Below are 18,984 nucleotides of genomic sequence, written 5' to 3'. Positions count from 1 at the left end.
ATCTCTCCCCCCTCGCAAACACGATGTGTTTCACTGCCGAGCGACCGCGACTTTTGACAGATTTTGACTGTCGCTCGATTCTATGGAATGCCTTTATTTTATTTTATACTAGACCCTTACACTAAAACACATACTCACTGCATTCGCCTGCAAAGACTGCTGTTGCAGTGAGAGCTGGTTTTAGCAGCAGCATTGGGTATTATAGCTCTCATCGCTGACGACGCCGCCATTTTGGTCCTCGGCGATCCACCTGCTTTTAGGCGCACTACACGACGGACTGCTTGATCGTCCGGCCTCGTCCTGCAGTGTCTTGTGATGGTTGACGCCACCTCACGCGAACGTTGGTCCGTGCGCACTGACATATGTCCGCCGTCCAACAGAGCGGCTCTGAGAGCCGCTCCAGTTGTATCAATAGACCTTGGGCGACAGCGCGTAGTACTGGCCTGGGTGCTGATGGGCTCGTAGTCGAAGTCCCCCTGCTGCGGCGTGGGGCCTGGTGCTGGACCTGCATGCTGTTCGGGTTCACGTGCTGCTGGAGCTCATGCACGCCGGGCCATTGAAGCCGCCGCTATTGGTGCCGTGGTCCAGGGATTTGTAGTAGAGCCTGGGAAGTTCGCCACTGCGCTGGTGGTGCGGCGAGTGCGCCTGGTACTGCGAGTAGCCGTAGTGTAGTGGGACTACCTTGGCTCACTACTACGGCTTACACGTATGCGCACGTGTGTGAGGAAGCGTAGGTTTCTTTTACTTGAGTTAAGTATACTCGAGATCCACGAGTATACTTTAAACAAGATAACTCCAAGTAGCGGGTTTTGGTAAAAGATGAGAACTACTATTTTTGTTTTATGTTTCTGACTTCCTCTAAATGTAATATTCTAAACTAGGAATCTGCCGACGGTTGGTTGGCAGGATTCTGCTAACATGGAAGTCACTCATTAGCTAAAATATGCTTCTTTCAGCCAATAGGAATCCTAAATGTGTATGGACCACCCGTCTTGGTGGTCGTAAATGTATGTAGCCATTGGTGTACCTTACTCCAAGGTCGAGGAAGTGTTCAAACCTCTAACAGACATCGCATCTGTTAGAGTAACAAGTGACTGTAGCCACTTGTGCGTATAACCCCGTTGCACGTAGCCCTGCATAGCGAAGAGGAAGGAGGAAGTCAGGCGGGAGTAGTGTACTGACGATGGAGTGGGGGGGAGGGGGGGGCGCCTGCGCTCGCCTCAACTGCAGTCGAGAAACATGTCAACAATGGGGCAACAGGCTGGCTAGAATAAACAGCGTACCGAGATTGAGTTGTTCTGCTTTCGGTTGTGCCTCGTACGTCTCGTCGTTGCAGTAGAAGGCGTCCCTCAGGTGCCTTGCCGTGCCTTGCCCTGGGATAGTCTCAGAGCGACTGCCGAGCACGTCCATCAACCGCGATATTCAGCTCAGAACGATTCACTCACTTAGCGAATGTTTGCATTATCCTGCGAATTACGTCAAGGTTTTTTCGATCGAAATCTCGACAGAGCTTAATATTACGGCCGTATCCAAGCTTTGATTGGATAAATCTGACCAATGAGATTGACAGCCGGTAGAACCCGAAGAGTCGGGGCAGGCCGCTGGGGACCTCGCTTACCCTATCCCACCAGTATACAAATGCCTATATTAATCTTATCCCAGCAAAATCGGGATAAGTGCGGTCGCCGGTGGGTTAAAGCAGCGCATGCTTAACAAAAAGCGTGAGCGCGGCGAGAATTTAGTGAACTTTGCTGTGGGCGGCTATGCGCTGCGCTCACGCGTTGACGTAACGAGAGGCAACAAGCTCCTCGTCATGTGGCAGTGGTCATACATAGTGGTCCTCGCGGACGCCCACTCCTTCCGGGTACGCCACCTGGTCACAGGAGATGAGCTAGATGTCCACCCATCAAGACTGACGTTCTATGCGGACACTAGTCTTCACATTACCGAGGGAATCCTCGAGCAAGTGGCCTCTTAAGGCATCTGTGTGGCCATCAGCTAGCTAAAAAAGCTTCGCTGGAGCTCCACCATTAAAGCCTACGAGACTCTAGTGAGCTGAAAAGGCTTAGAGTCCGTAGAAGACTCGTGGGAGCCGCTAGCATCTTTAGCCAAAGAAGTTAAGGTTCTACTGAGCCAATACATTCAAAAGCAAGGCGCCAAAGTGCGCAAGTACTGGGAGGACCATGCGTCCAAATTTCAATAAATTTCGATGCATACTTGTGCCAAAATCAACTTTTTTCTAAGCAAACCGATTTAGATATGCTACTATGTAGGTACGACGTGTGCCATTCCACCAAAATTATTCCGACCTCCCAATTCCCCCATATTGGCTCCAAAACAATTCCGTACAGCCAACTTCAACACGTTGCACCTGTAACACTAGTTACATAGCATGGACATGGGTACATTGGATGGGTACAGAACCGGGGATAATTTCGTTAGTCGTAACGACTTAATCGCCTCTATAGCAAACTCTACCACTTCCGGTACCTTGGTCCGACCGCACTGTGAGATTTGCAATTGCTTTATAGAGCTTCGATATGCAGGTCTGCAGTGTGGGAAATAATATCGCCTACCCCGATATCTTGCCAGTAGCTAGTTTCTTTCTTGCTGCGCTCGTCTACTCCGTTGAAGACAATACCGGTGTGGCGGAAAAAGTTCAATTGTATCCTTGCCCTGCAGCTCCTGCCAGATTTCTTTGCTCCACTTCATGGATTGTAGCTGGTCAACTTTGTAGACGTCACCCTACTTAATCTGCTCGGCACGCTTAATCTTCTCATACACCCACCGTAGCTGCTATCTACGATACGCGCGCTTGAAGTCGGCAGTTATTCCTGCATCCATTGGCTGCAGAAAAGCAGTCGTGTTTGGTGGCAAAAACTCTAGACGAACGTTAGTGCATTCAACCTCACCTATACTATGCGAGGAGACATTGTCGACTAGCAGCAAGATGTTCCTTTCCGCCGCCCGCATACCACGGACGAGATTGAGCAGCCATTCGCGAAATACTTGACCCGTCATGCACGCTTTTTGATTTGCCTTGTACTCGAAGCCGAGCCGAGACACTTTGCGCTTCTTGAAGCACTACGGCTGCTTGACCCGCCCCAAAAAGAGCGGAGATAGAGCGTCGGAGCCGTCGACCTTAGCCGTGAGCGTAATCGTGATCCGTGTCTTCGTCTTCTTCACTCCGTGGGCGCTTCTTGTGCAGATGGAACGGGCCGGCGCCATGGCGTAGCAAAGGCCCTTTTCTTCCATGTTGGATACATCATGGGGGGCGTATTGGTCGGTTAGCCCCTGTAGCTGCTGTCTGCCTAGATAAACAGCCGCAGTGTCGGCGGAGGCTGCCTCGCCATGACGCTTGCGATAACATAGGGCATGACGGCGCTGCAACTCACTGAGCCATCCGTCAGAGAAGTTCAACGCCCACGCGTCGCACAGTTCCTTCTGCAGGACCTGTGCGTTCATCTTGATCCGCTCCCGTGAGAGGCACACGTTCTGGGCCTCAGCGGCCTGGTTCCACGCCCACAACTTCTCCTCGGGCGCCAGCGACGTCACCTCGAGCCTCGCTCATGATAGCGTGCGCCTTCCGCAGGATGTCTGAGAAAGTCGTTTGGGCGGGCGCCCGCTTGAGCTTGAACGCCACCTTGGCCCACGCGACCGGTTCGTACTGCGTCATTGTCGGACACTCATACGCTTCTGGATGAGGTCCCGCTTCTGGTGGATTCTCATCCAGGACCCCATGACGTGCTGTGGAAGCTGCATGGCTCCAGTTGTGAGAAGTGAGGTGTAGACGCATGAGCGCGGCACCAGCCAGGCAATGCCGGGTGGGTACGCTGCTCCTGTTCCGCGCGCTTTATTGTAGGATAAGGAAGCTTTCTCCCAACTTGGCATTCCTTGCGCTTCTCTGTCATTGCATCTATCCAATCAGGACAAGTTCTTCAATGAATTTAGCCAATCACGATCGATTCATGTGTATCCCAACATTTTCCCAATTATTTTGGGAATTTACAGTCTTGCTAGAATAATGTCCAATACAAAAGTTTAGTGTAGTTGTTGTATTACTCATATTTGACCAATACAAATCATGATTGTATCGTTGGTGGCTGTGACTCGTCTGCTTTCTCTCCTCTCCCATTTGAAAAGATGCAGCGGGCGCCGAGAAGGCTTGACATCCCGCAAGGGACAGCAGGGCAGGAGGCAGCGGCGATGAAGTGCTTCAGCGAATTCTTAGCTCTTGCTAACATGAATGAGGAGTCAATTGCTAGTATTGCGAAGTCGCTGTCTATTCCTGATGCTCTACCAAGCCAAAACTTTTACTCTTTGCTAACCGCCTTCTCCATTTTCTTGCAAACTAAGCCAAGTGCTCGAGGAGGCCATCTTACTAAGGCTACTGCTGTGGGCTATATGTCCCAAGTTGTGAACCTGCTCCGAGAGCGGTACCCTCTGTACTTGTCAGACAGCAAGCGAATTGCGAAAATACGCGACAAAATGGGTTCAACTATTGAGGAGCGAAATTTACTAGCTGGCGTGCAGACTGGTGAAGCTCCAGGCTGCACGCTCAGCGACTTGCGTGTTCTGGTGCAGGAAACTGCGATTAAGGGGGTTGGCTCAGGTTATAAGAGTTTGCATGACGCTGCTGTACTAACGTTAATGTGGTACACGTTTGGTCGAGCGATCGATACCTGTTTTGCTAGGAAGAGCCAGCTATCTATGGCGGCATCGGGGGAGCTCTTTCTGCATCTAGCTCGAATCAAGACTTCGGTGGTTCAAGGGATCTCAATTTACAAGGCCGCGACTCACTGGGAGCAGTGTATGCTGCACGGCCTCGGAATGCTGTTCGTCGGAGTGTCGGAGCCTTCCAGCTATGTGTTCCCGCTAGTGCCGTACGCGGCGGCATCGGATTTGCCAGGGGAGAAGACCTACAGCCAAGACGAAGCTATAATCTACTGGGAGAACCTTGAAGAGAAAGCTGAACCAAGGAACGAGCCACCAACAAAGCGCGTGAGAGGAAGGCCCAACGTGTCCAAGTATATTAACGACGTCATCACCATGGTCTGCGAGCGCCAAGCCCAGGCCTCTGCCCCGCTGCCCCCGACGCTCACCGCAGGGCTGAGCAGCCACTCCTTGCGCCGCGGCTCCGCAGCGTATGCAAACGCCTCACCGCAGCTTGCGATCCAGTGGATCTCGACCCGGGGAGCTTGGCTGCTGGACTCGCTCACGAAGGCGTTCGCGTACGTGGGTACCACGACACGCGAGGACCAGAGTGTTGGCAAAGTCCTCGCTGGATACCGAGACCCGCACCTGCCATGCGTCACGCCCACGATTGCCACCTTGAGCGAGCTTCTTCCTGCGCTCGAGTACGCCCAGCTGCTAACCCTGCGCGGCCAGCTCTTCAAGAACGTCAGCGGCTTCACGGACACCACGCTCAACGTTGACGCCTTAGTCCTGGATGCGGCGCTCGCGTCCCTGCTCATCCATCTTGACGACGTCGCGACGGCAGTCCAGCAGGAGCAGGTTGCCACAGGCTTCACATCGCATTACCTGTATCGCTTCCACGAAGCTCTGGACGCAACCAACGTAGCGCTGGGAACTAGGCTCTCGCTGGACACGTGCATTGGTTGGGGTCGGCAGCTTCGCACGGCTTGGCAAACGGAGAACTTCGGACAGCTGGGTGAACGCAGCAATGGAAACACCACCATACTTGCCGCAGCCGTCACCCAGATGCTATCGTCCATCGCAGCAATGCAGCGCACACTTCAGAAGCTCGTCGCGGTCCACGAGAGCAAGTCCACCAGCGCTGACGGTCCTGCTCCTTGTCGCTGTGCTGGCCAGGCCCCGCAGGCGAGCACTGACACCGTCGTTGAAGCGCACTCTCTTGCTGGCTGCTTCTACAACTGGTACACACTGGAGCTGTGGCACACGGCAACCCAAAAGAAACAACAGTTTGTTCGCGCTGACCTCAAGGCAGGCGTCAACATCATGATCATAGCAGCAGGGCGAGAGGTAGACGTACCAACGGCGCCACTGGACCGGGACGGCGTCGCGTATCGGCCGTGGAAGCAGCGTGTCTGGACGCTAGCTGAAGACTTGGACAAGAAGGTCAACGCTGCGCTTGGGAGTATCGACGGTAAAGGCCGATCCAAAACCGCGGGGTCGCTACGGAAGCGCTGGAGAAAGCTGCGCGTTGGCCACCGCTCTGCGTACGACGCGCTCTGCCCAGCATTTATCACCCGCAAAGCGAACGGTGGCATCGTCGACCGCTGCACACCAGCTAGTCACTAATGGAAGCAAAAAGACTTGGAGTCGTAGGATCACGCAGCTTGTATTAACGCTTAATACATTCCTATTCATACAACATGGATAATCGAATTCAAGGCGCAAATGCACCCGTCATCGCCATCCCACAACTTAAGCACAGCGCATGGATTCCCGTCAGTCCCGATCCAAAGTCATACACAATAGAAAAATGCTCACATACCGTCAGCGAGCGCGCACGACCTCGTGCTTGGCCGACAGCTACCAAAACCGGCAGCATAACACCCGCCCTGCCGGGATTTGTAGCTGCTTTCGACGGGTCCTTGCGTGGGGCGCGCCTGGGGGCACTCGGGTCTGGGGTGGTCGGCGGGGGAGGCGTGCGGCACGCTCGGAGCGCGCTGTCGTGTTGGAGATGCGGGGCGGAAAGTGTGAAGGCTGCGCAGCCGGCCAAAAATAATACCTTAAGGTTTTTTCTTGGCTTTGGAGCCGATAAACCAGTCCATACTTTGTTGAAGTCATTTGGAATCTCACTTATGATTGGCTCTCCTCATTGGGAGCGGCGTTTGGGACCTGGTCGGCGCTAGCGGCCTCCCGCCAAATACAAATCCTCCATAAACGATTTTATCATACTGAGGAGGATATTAGTTGTAACTAGTACCGAAATCAGGAGCGTTTATTCAGCCATTCACTGCAGATGCGGCCATGCATCTTACTCATAACGCAAAGTAAAATGACAAGTCCTGGGCATAACACAAAAGCTGATGCCCAGCCAGAAATCAAGTGCACTATAACGGAACTACAAGAAAGATTACGATTGCGGCTTCGCTGGTTAGCAGGAGCCGCAGCGCTAGGAGTAGTTCGTACCATATTAACTTTGCTATTTACCTTTGGTAATAACTTATGGCTAAAGTTTACGGGAACTTCGCCGTCTCCCCCAGCGTGTCTTCGTCTTCCCTGCAGACACTACAATACCATAAACCTCCGACATGTTCGCATGACCAAGGATGTGGGAGGAGGCAGGCAAGTGGCGGAGAAAAATATATGCGTTTGAATTCGCTCTACACTACGGCGTCCATTTAGAGAGTTGAGGCGCCAACACTGGACCATTTAGGGAATAAAGAGGTTTTTGATCAACAACTATAGTGAAATCCATATAACCCCGTTTTTGCAGACGAGGAATCCTGATCAAGTGAACACAACCAGCAAGTACAGACAACGACGGATTTATCCCCACTTAGATTTGTCCTAGGAGATAGGACCAAATCGTGTTTTGGTGTGGCACACACCGGCCGTTTTTGTCCTAGGGAGCCCGAAATAGGACCAAAATGACTTGATATTTGTATGGGGTGTTTTGACCCCCCAAAGGTGTGTCTTATAAGGCGCATCGGGCAGGGAAATCGGCGCTAAAGATAGCTCCAGCTGAGACCATACTGAAATCAAGTCAAATTTGTCTTAGGCTAGGACAAATCGGCAAAATTCGATGTTACAAGAGACAAGTTTTCAACGGCTTATATCTCGAGAAGGACAATGGAGGACGCTAAACCGATAAGACCACCGGGACAGCTAGGACGGGGGATTGTGCCCATGTAGTCACATGATCCTATTTGTTTCTAGTTATACGGAGCGAGGCGCCTAACTTTTGGTCCTTCCATTTGTCCTACGGACTGGGCTAAGTGGGGTTATACGGCAACGCAAAACCCGGCACACATATGTTGTACTTTTTACAGTAAGTAATTCAAATAGCCAATCAGCTTCGGGATTCACACTTGACATTTGTATGCCAAATGGTTTGACGTTTTCTAAGTTCTGGTGTACTTTATTGTCCGTTACGTGTACTTTATGTCATTGCCTTGTACAATCTCTATCGTTCCCAAAGAATTCTGGCACATATGAGGATGCCATTCAGTGGTGCCGGATTTATCCGTCGTTGTCTGTATGAGTGCTCTTTGTGTACACCTCCATTTCGCTAAAACCTGCAAAAATACAGGTGCATAACGAAAAGCAGAGTGCGTGCGGTCACTAGATTTTAGTGCCTTTTGGTCAAATCTTGATCTGCGCGGAGGCGCAATTTTTGAAATGAGTATGAAAGCGCGCTCGCGCAGTCGAAACAACTGTCCGTCACAAAAGCGTAGCCCATGTGCTCTCCTTATGACTGATGCTAGCAGCGTTTGGCGTACCGCTAATAATCGACGCCTCATCGCAAATGGGTTCTTTCTACCTTGACCGACCATGACAGAACGTCTTGTGTCCGTAAAGCTAAGAGTTATGGCAGTTTTGTCACCAGCTTTCAAAATCTCGGTCACAGTGCTCACAGTGGTGCCAGCGCAGAACCAGCGCAGAACTGTCGCCTTGGGAAAACTGTCACTGACTGATCTACGTCGCCAGTATTAATTCGGCAAGTTTGAGCTCGACAAATCGCTCTAGGTCACCCAAATTCGCATTATTTAACTACTTCGAGACTAAAGCACCTCCAAGAGAGTTAATGATGGTGGCGATGGTGGAGTGTACTCGGCGAGACTAATAGGGATCCCGGGGCTGCAAGGGACGAATACAGCAGTTGATACAGCTTGCTTGCAGTCGATAGGGGTCAACTCTGCCGACGCATTAGCCGGCTTGCTGAAGCACACGTGAATGACAGCAAGACTGTTGCCAGCGCCGCCTCCATTGCGTCCATCAATAGGTGCAACAGCAGAGCACAGGACCTGCACCCGCGTCTTGTACAGCGCCGTGATCTCCGCTAGGGTCGTCTTCGCAAAGCTGGACGTGGCCCAGCCATTTATCACATTGGTGGCCTCTTTATTGACTGCATCTGCCCGCATTGCCGCGCGGAAGTACTCCCGAGCACTCGATTCAAAGTTGTCTCCACCGTTGGCGGCGTAGCACAGCCCGTGTTTCTGGAACTCGTGGTTGTACAGCTCGCACAGCGTCTGGAAGCTGGAAGGCTGCGTAGGGTCCACCCAGACCTCGTCCATCTCTTCAAGCAGCTCTGGTGATTCGGCTGCAAAACCGAGCGCATCGAAGGGCTGGTTGCGGATGGCGTTGCTCACGTTGCAGCAGGCTGAAAAACCGGCGTTGTAGTTGGGCCAGAGGCCGTGGATGGAGAGCTTGCTGACTGCCTTGGAGGGATCGCACACGATGCCGTGCGGGTACTTGTTGACGTTGCGGTGGGAGATCGTGAGGTCGACGCCAGCCAGCAGGTCGCGGCAGAATTGCGGCAGGAAGAGCTGCTCCAGCAGCAGGAAGTCGTAGTCTCCGGGCTGCTGCTTCTTAGCGAGGCACGCCGGGTCCTGCGTCGGGCAGATCGGGCTGGGCGACGCGTGCGTGCAGATGTCCACGCACTGCTGTGAGTCAGGCTGCCACCCGCCAGGGTAGTCCTCCGCCGTCGCGCCCTCGAGCGCGAGTGTGAGGCTCAGCAGGAGTAGCATTGGGCGAGATCTCTTCAAGAATGGGATCTTCAATGCGACACGCAATTTCAGCCAATGGTTACGCACCAAGTCTGATGCGGTTGCTGCTTGGGCTCCTCCTCGTCTTGGTCGCCCATTGTCTCCCTCGACCTCAAGCGCACATGGTTCTCCGAGTCTCCAGCACCCCCGACGCGGTCGGCGCCGCCGTCGGCCAGCTCATCTTCGACCTGAGCAAGCAGGCCATCGCCACACACGGGCGTTTCACGGTCGCGCTGTCCGGCGGCTCGCTGCCCAAGGTGAGAGAGCGCTCGACTGACCGAGTCAGTCTGGTGGGTCCTCTGCTGACTGCTGCGTGCTGCTGTAGATCCTCAACAAGGGCCTGCAGGCCATCAAGGGCGACGTGGACTTCTCCAAGTGGTTCGTCTACTTCGCGGACGAGCGCTGCGTGCCGCTGGACCACGACGACAGCAACTACAAGGCCTGCAAGGCGGCGCTCTTTGACTTTGTACGTCTCCGTGGCTGCAGAGACGCTACCTTAGTTGGCTATCCTCTCACGCTAACTATAATATGTTGTTGCACGCAGATTCCCGTGCCGGCGAGCCAGATCTACACCATCGATGCCTCTCTGACCCCCGAGGCCATGGCCGTGGACTACTCCAAGAAGCTGGCCGAAGTCTGGGGCAGCGACGTGAGTATTAATCGATGGTCTCCCGATTGCAGGTCTCCACTGCCGTACTGACGGTGCTGTGTGTTGGTTGATGCGTGCAGCTGCCTCGCTTCGACCTGATCCTGCTGGGCATGGGCCCGGACGGCCACACGTGCTCGCTGTTCCCGGGCCACCCGGTGCTGGAGGAGAAGACGCTGTTCGTGGCGTCCATCGAGGACTCACCCAAGCCGCCCCCGCAGCGCATCACGCTAACCTACCCGGTCGTGAACAACGCCGCCAACGTACGTCGCTGTCTGCCGTCTGCTGCGCCTCGCACTATACGTACGACTAACACCTCCCCCCCCCTTGCAGGTCGCGTTCGTCGCCACGGGCGCCGGCAAGGCCGAGCTGATGCCGCACATGATCGGCGTCGAGACGCGCACGCCGCCGCTCCCCGCCGCCAACGTCAAGCCCACGGACGGCGTCGTCTACTGGTTCATCGACGAGGACGCGGCCGCCAAGCTCTCGGACGAGGCCAGGATGTAGGTGGCATAGCAAGTGCGTCCGTGGGGCTAAAGTGCCAATCAACTGCCGCAGCGCCATCGCGTGTCAAAATGCTCAAGATATAGTGTCCCACTTCAACATTCGTCTTGTTCTGTGTATGGTGAATCTCCTCTGTCCGCACATGTTGTCTCCTTTGATGTGCAAACACTCCACACTCGGCTCAGCCTCATTTGAAGATCCCCGCGTGACGTGAGATGGCGTCCGACAAGCAGAAGAACGCGCTGGCCGTGGCCGCCTGCGCCGCGGCGCTCGCGGGCCTGGGCCTCTGGGCGCGCAGCAAGCAGCAGCAGCGCACGCGCCTGCTCCGCAAGCAGCTGACGCACCTGCGCTTCGACCTGAGCGTGGCCGAGATCGAGGCCGAGACGCAGCGCATCCTGGCGCAGATGAAGCGCGTGGACGACGAGATCGCGGCGCTCGCGCCGTCCGCCGTCACGTTCGAGAACACGGCGCAGAAGCTCATCGACCTGGACCACGAGATGCTCAGCCGCGTGACCAACGTGACGTTCCTCGGGCAGGTGGCGGCCGACAAGGAGACGCGCGACGCCTGCACCAAGGCGGACGAGGCCATCGAGGACTTCTCCGTGCAGCGCAGCATGCGCGCGGACGTGTACAAGTCCATCAACGTGCTCTACAAGAGCGCGGCCTACCAGGTACGATAAATGCACTGGGTGTTGGCAGCTTTGAGATTGGAAGCTGACCGTACTTCGTTGTTGCTCTTGGCAGAAACTGGACAAGGTCACGCAGCGCTACGTGCACCGCCTGGTGCAGGACTACGAGCGCAACGGACTGCAGCTCCCGGAGGAGAAGCAGAAGGAGGTGCAGGCCTGGAAGCAGAAGCTGTCCAAGCTCGGCATTCAGTTCCAGCAGAACCTCTCGGAGGAAACGATCGAGGTCAAGTTTTCGCACGACGAGCTGAAGGGGCTTAGCGACGACTTCATCGCCGCGCTTGAGAAGGGCGACGACGGCAAGTACAAGGTAAGATACATGTACTATATTGCGTCGGTGACGGTTTAGAGCCCTGACCAGAAGTTGCTTTTGCGCCACAGATTGCACTCTCGTACCCGACAGTGTTCCCCATTTTGAACACGTGCACCGTGGAGTCAACTCGCAAGGCTGTTGAGTACGTGTTCAACCGCCGCTGCATCTCTACGAACGTGGCTATCCTTGAAGAGATGTTGGAAATCCGGCACAAGGTGGCACTGGCGCTGGGCTACGAAAACCACGCTGCGTATGTCCTCGAGCAAAGGTATGGCGATCTTGTGTATATTCTTCGATCGCCCCTTTACTAAAATCGTTGGCACTACTCTCTGTACGAATGAAAAACAGGATGGCAGAATCCCCGGCGAATGTCAAGAAGTTCCTGAACGACCTGGACAACAAGCTTGTGCCGCTTGCCAAGAAGGACCTGGACGACTTGCTAAAGCTAAAGGAGGCTGACTGCGAGCGCAACGGGTGGAAGTTTGATGGCAAAATCAACATGTGGGACTTCCGCTTCTACATGGACCAATTCGTCAAGAAGCACTGCTCCATCGACTCTGAAAAGCTCCGCGAGTACTTCCCCCTTACGCATGTGACGGCAGAGCTACTGTCCATGTACCAGGAACTTCTGAGCCTGAAGTTCGTGGAGATTTCGCAGCCCCACGTGTGGCACAAGGATGTCCGCATGTTCGCCGTCTATGATGCACGCCCTGGTAAGGTTGGAAACCTTGTCGGCCACTTCTACTTGGATTTGTTCCCGCGCACGGGCAAGTACGGCCACGCTGCCTGCTTTACGCTGCAGCAGGGCTGCGCCAACTCGCAGGGTGTTCGTGAGGTGCGTGCTTAGTTGTTTTACGTGGCCATGACTAGGGATTAACCTGATGCTCTGGTTTGTGTACAGTACCCTGCCGCCGCGATGGTTGCCAACTTTAACGCCCCGACGAAGTCGAAGCCGTCACTGCTGGGACACCAGGAGGTTGTGACGTACTTCCACGAGTTCGGCCACGTGATGCACTGCCTGTGCTCTGAAGTGGACATCCCTCGCTTCGCCGGCACGCGCGTGGAGCGTGACTTCGTGGAGGCCCCGAGTCAGATGCTGGAGAACTGGTGCTGGGAGAAGGAGCCGCTGCAGCGGCTTTCCTCGCACTACGAGACTGGCGAGGTGCGCTCACTTGTGCAGTTGTCCTTGCTTGCTGCTGCCTGGCAGTTCCACTGACTTTTGCTGGGGTTTTGCATGTTACGTGTAGAAACTCTCCGACGACCTGATCGCTCGCCTGATCTCGACGAAGAACGCGAACACCGGTCTGTTGAACAAGCGCCAGCTGCTCTTCGCCATCTTCGACCAGACCATCCACTCGAAGCCCAAGTCGAACACGGCGCAGCTCCTCAAGCAGCTGCAGACGGAGATCATGCTCATCGACATGACGCCCGAGACGAACTTCGCGGGCTCGTTCGGCCACCTGGCTGGCGGCTACGACGCGCAGTACTACGGCTACATGTGGAGCGAGGTGTTCTCCATGGACATGTTCGTGTCTCGGTTCAAGAAGGAGGGGCTCATGAACCCCAAGACGGGGCTGGCGTACCGTGAGCTCATCCTGGCGCGCGGCGGCTCCGTGGACGCCAGCGTCATGCTCAAGGACTTCCTTGGCCGCGCGCCCAACCAGGACGCGTTCCTGCTCAGCAAGGGGCTCAAGGTCGAGGCGTAGAGTGTCCTCCGACGTCCACAGTTGAAGTGGTGCCGTTTTTGCTGTCAGAGACGTCTCCCATTGGCTGCATATGAATAAAGGCTGCGTCGAAATCATGTGATTGGTCAGCATATTTGTGTACGATTGTGTACAAGGGGTTTCGCTACACATTTCGAACGAGCAGACGCCAAGTCGCCACGTCTTCCTCTTAGCTCTTCGATCTCTCACGATGGCGTTCGAGGCGGCTGTGGTGGGGCTGCCCGGCAACTCGTATGCCTTCACCAACTGCGTGTACGTGCACCTGGACGACTTCATGGGGCTCGTGAAGCAGACGCCCCCGGGGGTCGTCACCAAGGAGGATCTGCGCGCGCACGGACTCAACGTCTGGATCAACCGCAAGTTCGTCATGGCTGCCAAGCCGCACAAGGAGATCCAGCCGGGCACCGTGGCCGTGGGCACCATGCAGCGCATGTGCGTGGGGCTGCCGCTGAACCAGGCCTGCGAAGTGTCGGTCTACGCTCCGTCGAGTGCCGCCAAGAGCGTGCTGAGCACCGTCACGTTCGAGATCCAGCAGGTGCTCACGCGCGCGCAGGGCAACGAGCTGCGCGTGGTGGACTGCAGCCTGCTCAAGGACCTCTTCGAGGCCGAGTACACGCACCAGGTCTTCGCGGTGGGGCAGCTCATGGCTGTGCGCTGCGACGGTCTCCCGCTGCGTCTGCAGTGCATGAGCATCGACACGGTGGACGGGGACAGCAAGAGCCCCGACTCCTTCGCCCCACGGGTCGGGGCCTTCCTCAATGGTTCCATCATCAACTTCACCAAGGGGAAGGACGCCCCCATCCGACTCACCAACCAGTCCAGCGGCACGACGCGCACCGTGTTCAAACCCGACTTCGACTTCACCAAGCTCGGCATCGGCGGCCTGGACAAGGAGTTCAACGACATCTTCCGCCGCGCCTTCGCCTCGAGGCTGTTCCCCACGGACGTCATCCAGAAGCTCGGCATCCAGCACGTGCGCGGTATGCTGCTGTTCGGACCGCCCGGTTGCGGTAAGACGCTGATCGCGCGAAAGATCTCGCAGGCGTTAACTGCGAAGGAGCCCAAGGTGGTCAACGGCCCCGAGATCCTCGACAAGTTCGTCGGTGAGTCGGAGCGCAAGATCCGCGAGCTGTTCTCGGACGCGCGCAAGGACCAGGAGGAGCTCGGCGACGAGAGCGACGTGCACATCATCATCTTCGACGAAATCGACGCTATCTGCAAGCAGCGTGGATCGAGTCGCGACGGCACGGGAGTCGGTGACAGCGTGGTGAACCAGCTTCTGACGCAGATCGATGGTGTCGACAGCCTGAACAACGTTCTCGTCATTGGTATGACGAACCGAAAGGTGAGTTCTCTAGAGGAAGCTGTGCGACTAGAAAGCTTGTTTTCTAATTGCTTTGTGATTTCACCAGGATATGCTCGATGAAGCCCTGATGCGTCCGGGTCGTCTCGAGGTGCAGATTGAGATCAACCTGCCCGACGAGAAGGGCCGCGCTCAGATCCTCAAGATTCACACGGACCGCGCTCGCGAGAAGGGAGCGCTGCACCCGAAGGTCATCGCAGACTTGGACAACTGCCTTGACCCGTCCAAGTTCGTGAGCGACGACCCTGACTACAAGAACCTCGTTCAGCGCACCAAGAACTTCTCGGGTGCTGAGCTTGAAGGTTTGGTCCGTGCTGCTACAGCACACGCCCTCTCTCGCGGAACCGATGGCCGGACCATGCACGCCATCACAAACTTCAACCCGGAGATCTCGATGGAGGACTTCGCTCTGGCGCTGCAGGAGGTAAAGCCCAAGTTCGGCGCCCCGAGCGATCAGCTCTCGCTCTACTACAAGAACGGGCTGATTCCGTACGGCAACTCGTTCACGGACGTCCGCGAGGCGCTGAGCCGTGTGATCGAGCAGGTCCGCTCGAACGATAAGACGCCGCTGATGTCGGTGCTGCTCCACGGCGAACGCGGCGCCGGCAAGACTGCGCTGGCCACGTACTGCGCTGTGGCAAGCGAGTTCCCGCTCGTGCGCATGGTCAAGGCATCGGAGCTCATCTCCCGCGCGGAGAGCGGCAAGTGCTCGTACATCTACAACGTGTTCGAGGAGGCGTACCGATCCCCGCTCAGCATCATCATCCTGGACGACATCGAGCGGCTCATGGACTACGTTGGTGCGTAGCTGCAGCCAGTTTTACCATCTCTCTGTGCTATATAGTCCTAACGTGTGTATCTTGTGTGTGTGTGTGTGCTTGTTCCTTGCCAGGCCTGGGGCCGCGCTTCTCGAACCTGGTGCTGCAGGCGCTCATGGTGCTGGTGCGCAACCCCGTGCCCGTGGCCGGCCGCAAGCTCGTGGTGATCGGCGTCACGTCCAACATCGCGGCCATGCAGGCGGTGGAGCTGAGCGACGTGTTCGACCTGTGCCTCGAGGTGCCGCAGCTCACGCAGAAGCACGAGCTGGACGCCGTGCTGTCGCACACGGGGCTGCCCGTAGCGGACGACCAGAAGGACCAGGTGCTGACGCTGTTGTCGGACCGCCCCATCTCGGTCAAGAAGCTGCTGCTGGTGACGGAGATGGCCAAGGAGGAGCTCAACCGCACGGGCGAGAGCAACATCACGGCGGAGCAGCTCATCGAGTGCGCCTACAAGTTCGTGTAGGAAGCATATACTGTAGGGGCCACTGTATCCTCGTCAATCAATTCAATCAATCAATCAATCCAGCCCCCGAGCAGAGACACGCTCTGCGTGTTGAAGTTGCCCTTGTGTACGCGCACACCACAGTCTCACCTCGCCCATCTTGTTCGCGGAGCCCCATACAAAGTCCAAGTCATTCAAAGATTCGCGTCCGGAGCATCAAGCGGCACAGACAAACCGACAGGAGATGGCCAAGAAGTCCAAGGGCGGCAAGAACAAGACGCCCACGTCCACGCCCACGCCGCCGGCCGGCAAGAAGCTGGACGGCGGCCCCGACCAGGAGCCGCCGGCCACGGACGAGCAGGCGGCCATGGGCAAGGAGCAGCGCCACCGCGCGAGCGAGAAGATCGACCAGCTGCTTGAGGCGCGGCCCGACGCCGAGGCGCTGGAGCAGCGCAACGTGCTGCCCACGGCCGACCCGAACGTGGCGCCCACGCTGCAGGGCGTGCAGAAGCAGCTGCAGCGCAAGATGAGCGCGGACGAGCTGGCGCACAAGCTCGAGAGCCGCCCGGACGTGCAGGAGCTGCGCGACCACGCCATCGTGCACGGCGCGGACGGCGTGGCGCCCAGTCTGCAGGCCACGCAGGAGAAGCTGCAGCGCCAGATCAACACGGACAAGGTGCACCAGCACCTGACCAAGCGCCCGTCCATCGAGGAGCTGCGCACCACGGGCGTGCTCGAGACGAGCGCCGAGCTGGCGCCGAGCCTCACGGCCACGGCCAAGAAGCTCGAGCGGAACCTCGTGCAGAACCAGGTGTCGCACCTGCTCGAGTCGCGACCCGAGAAGGACGAGCTCGTCTCGCAGAACATCCTGGAAGGTGCGCGCACTGCAGTCCAGAGGAAGTGAATTGGTGTATTGGTGTCTTCTCACCTTGTTGACGTTGATGTTTGATGCTGCTATTGAACAGGCCAGGATGCGGCGGTGGCGCCGGTGCTGCAGGGCGCCAAGCACCAGTTGGAGCGGCAGTTGAAGGCGGACCAGATCGCGCGCCAACTGCGCCACAGACCGTCGGTGTCGGAGCTGGAGGAGAAGGGCATCATTGACGGTGAGGAGGCTACTGCGATCAAGCAGGGGTCGCACTAACGTACGCGGGCGGAGTCACGACTGATTGATGAGCGTTCTCGTTCTGCTAGAGGGGGAGCTGGAGAAGGACGGGCTGTCGAAGAAGCGCTCACTTTCGCAGCGTGCGCGCTATGCATTGGCGCTCAAGGCGGCCAGCCGCATCGCGGCCGACAAGTTGATCTCGGCAGAGGAGAAGGCGCGTCTGAAGGATTTGATTTTGAGCGATGACGAGAAGATCGTGGCCGCGCTCGAGTGCTACGAGCTGGATGAGGATATCGAGGAGATGCTGGACACACTGTACCGCGTCGCGAAGGTGTCGACGTGAAAGTCCAGCGCTTCGCGTGCTTTTGCTTTTACTTCCCCTCGCAAAGCTGTTCGGGAACGTCGCTGTGACGCTGCTAATAATTTCAAGAATAAACAAGACTGTGATGCAATTCCGCAGCGGTGGATACACTCTATTGATTCACTGCGAGAATCGCGCGTCCATGAAAGCATCCACGCCGTCGCGAATAGCACTACAAAGCAACAACGGCGCATTGTCAGTCGAGTGGTTCGCAACCTCGAGCAAAGCGTGAAGAAAGCGATTTGTACCTGATCTGCAGCAGCGAATCTACAACACCGAAGAAACTGCGGTTCTCGAGGGGCATCGCCTGCGTGGCCGGCGGCTCCGGGTGCTGCAGCCACGCGGAGAACAGCACAAGGTGTCCATTCTTCTCGACGAGCTCCTTCTGCAACTGTACCGCGACAGGAGAAGCGTGGGGAAGCGACTGTGCCATGCGCGTATCACATGTGTAGCGGTCAGCATCATTGCACGACCGCAATCTTAACTTTTCACAGTTCACTAACCTCCACCAGTGTGTAGCTCGAGCGTGGGAAGCTCTCCTTGTCGCGCGTCCTTCAAATGAATAGCATAGGTGTTAGCTTGACTAGCCCAGTATTGCATTCGCACTAAACCGACAAGTTTTGTACCAGCACTCTTCGTCCTTGAGCAGCCCGTACAGCTCAAGCGCAGTCTGGTGCAGCGCCTTCTGCTGCTCCTTCGACGCCTGCACAATCGAACCAAGCATTAGCCATGCTATTCACACGCGTGCCATCGATGTTGCACAACCACAAACACTAGCGCACCGATTCGAAGTCCACCGTGAAGAACCAGCCCGGGAGCTCGGGGCCGTTGAGGCCGATCGAGCTCGCAACGCCCGCCGTCTTGGAGTCGTCCGCCTTCTTGGGGATCAACGACCACGACAACTTCTCCAGCAACGTAGCAAGTCTGCACCAAACACGCAGCCCTGAGCACCCAAGGGAACCAGAAGCAGCCGGCTCATCGTTGAGCAATAATGAACGCACCTGGAGTCGGAGCTGGCAGAGGCCTTGTGCAGCCGCTGGAAGGTCGCAATGACGCCGCACTCGGCCTTGTGCGCCGGCCAGGCCTTGAGCTGGCACACGCGGCCGCAGAAGAGAGCGGCGTCGCAGTTGGCGCAGCGCTTGAGGCCGCTGACGTCCTGCAGCTTCTGGCGGCAGCTCTGGCAGCCGGCGCCGATGCTCCAGACCTCTCCGCCGTGCTGCTTGAAGTGCTCCAGCAGCCGCATCTCCGCGGCGGCCGTCGCATCCTCGCACACCTGGTCGTACGTCTTCTCGTCCGCCATCGCGCTTTGCCAGTCAATATCTGA

General features: G+C 56.5%; 7 protein-coding genes across 7 annotated transcripts; 5 read left to right on the top strand and 2 right to left on the bottom strand.

Moving 5' to 3' along the window:
* Positions 1-4,242: 4,242 nt before the first annotated feature.
* PHYSODRAFT_402726 (hypothetical protein) lies at positions 4,243-5,235 on the top strand (the record flags this gene model as incomplete). Its single annotated transcript, XM_009526467.1, has 3 exons — positions 4,243-4,527; positions 4,621-5,001; positions 5,074-5,235. Coding segments are annotated over 3 exons (828 nt in total), but the record flags the coding sequence as incomplete, so codon positions are not given.
* Positions 5,236-5,721: 486 nt separating this feature from the next.
* Positions 5,722-6,282, top strand: PHYSODRAFT_494085 (hypothetical protein; the record flags this gene model as incomplete). Its single annotated transcript, XM_009526466.1, has 2 exons — positions 5,722-5,766; positions 5,842-6,282. The coding sequence occupies 2 exons, from the start codon at positions 5,722-5,724 to the stop codon at positions 6,280-6,282; spliced, it is 486 nt and encodes a 161-aa protein (XP_009524761.1).
* A 2,432-nt stretch (positions 6,283-8,714) lies between these two features.
* PHYSODRAFT_313938 (hypothetical protein) lies at positions 8,715-9,680 on the bottom strand (the record flags this gene model as incomplete). Its single annotated transcript, XM_009526465.1, has 1 exon — positions 8,715-9,680. One exon carries the CDS (start codon positions 9,678-9,680, stop codon positions 8,715-8,717), a length of 966 nt encoding a protein of 321 aa, XP_009524760.1.
* Positions 9,681-9,820: 140 nt separating this feature from the next.
* PHYSODRAFT_345787 (hypothetical protein) lies at positions 9,821-10,851 on the top strand (the record flags this gene model as incomplete). The annotated part of the gene is made up of 5 exons (XM_009526464.1): positions 9,821-9,955; positions 10,024-10,164; positions 10,243-10,347; positions 10,428-10,607; positions 10,678-10,851. 5 exons carry the CDS (start codon positions 9,821-9,823, stop codon positions 10,849-10,851), a joined length of 735 nt encoding a protein of 244 aa, XP_009524759.1.
* A 212-nt stretch (positions 10,852-11,063) lies between these two features.
* Positions 11,064-13,553, top strand: PHYSODRAFT_329905 (peptidase M3 family, Neutarl zinc metallopeptidase, Zn-binding site; the record flags this gene model as incomplete). Its single annotated transcript, XM_009526463.1, has 6 exons — positions 11,064-11,519; positions 11,593-11,844; positions 11,916-12,115; positions 12,196-12,682; positions 12,749-13,009; positions 13,095-13,553. 6 exons carry the CDS (start codon positions 11,064-11,066, stop codon positions 13,551-13,553), a joined length of 2,115 nt encoding a protein of 704 aa, XP_009524758.1.
* A 208-nt stretch (positions 13,554-13,761) lies between these two features.
* Positions 13,762-16,218, top strand: PHYSODRAFT_488608 (hypothetical protein; the record flags this gene model as incomplete). The annotated part of the gene is made up of 3 exons (XM_009526462.1): positions 13,762-14,916; positions 14,984-15,734; positions 15,827-16,218. 3 exons carry the CDS (start codon positions 13,762-13,764, stop codon positions 16,216-16,218), a joined length of 2,298 nt encoding a protein of 765 aa, XP_009524757.1.
* A 766-nt stretch (positions 16,219-16,984) lies between these two features.
* Positions 16,985-18,957, bottom strand: PHYSODRAFT_354433 (hypothetical protein). The gene is made up of 4 exons (XM_009526461.1): positions 18,662-18,957; positions 18,443-18,584; positions 18,287-18,363; positions 16,985-18,212 (listed from the first exon to the last, which is right to left on the bottom strand). The coding sequence occupies exons 1-4, from the start codon at positions 18,901-18,903 to the stop codon at positions 18,149-18,151; spliced, it is 525 nt and encodes a 174-aa protein (XP_009524756.1). The 5' UTR covers positions 18,904-18,957; the 3' UTR covers positions 16,985-18,148.
* Positions 18,958-18,984: the final 27 nt, after the last annotated feature.

This window comes from Phytophthora sojae (genome assembly GCF_000149755.1).
Source record: "Phytophthora sojae unplaced genomic scaffold PHYSOscaffold_3, whole genome shotgun sequence".
Taxonomy (NCBI): domain Eukaryota; phylum Oomycota; class Peronosporomycetes; order Peronosporales; family Peronosporaceae; genus Phytophthora; species Phytophthora sojae.
Note: the sequence above shows the minus strand (reverse complement) of the source record. Positions and strands in the feature narration are given on the sequence as shown.

Bases quoted from the DNA above. Each gene is read 5' to 3' on its own strand.
- PHYSODRAFT_354433 (XM_009526461.1), bottom strand. From the start codon at position 18,903: ATGCGGCTGCTGGAGCACTTCAAGCAGCACGGCGGAGAGGTCTGGAGC. The intron at 18,364-18,442 runs GTGCGCTAGTGT...TCGATTGTGCAG, and splicing joins TCACGGTGGACTTCGAATCG to GCGTCGAAGGAGCAGCAGAA. The intron at 18,213-18,286 runs GTACAAAACTTG...ATTCATTTGAAG, and splicing joins CTCAAGGACGAAGAGTGCTG to GACGCGCGACAAGGAGAGCT.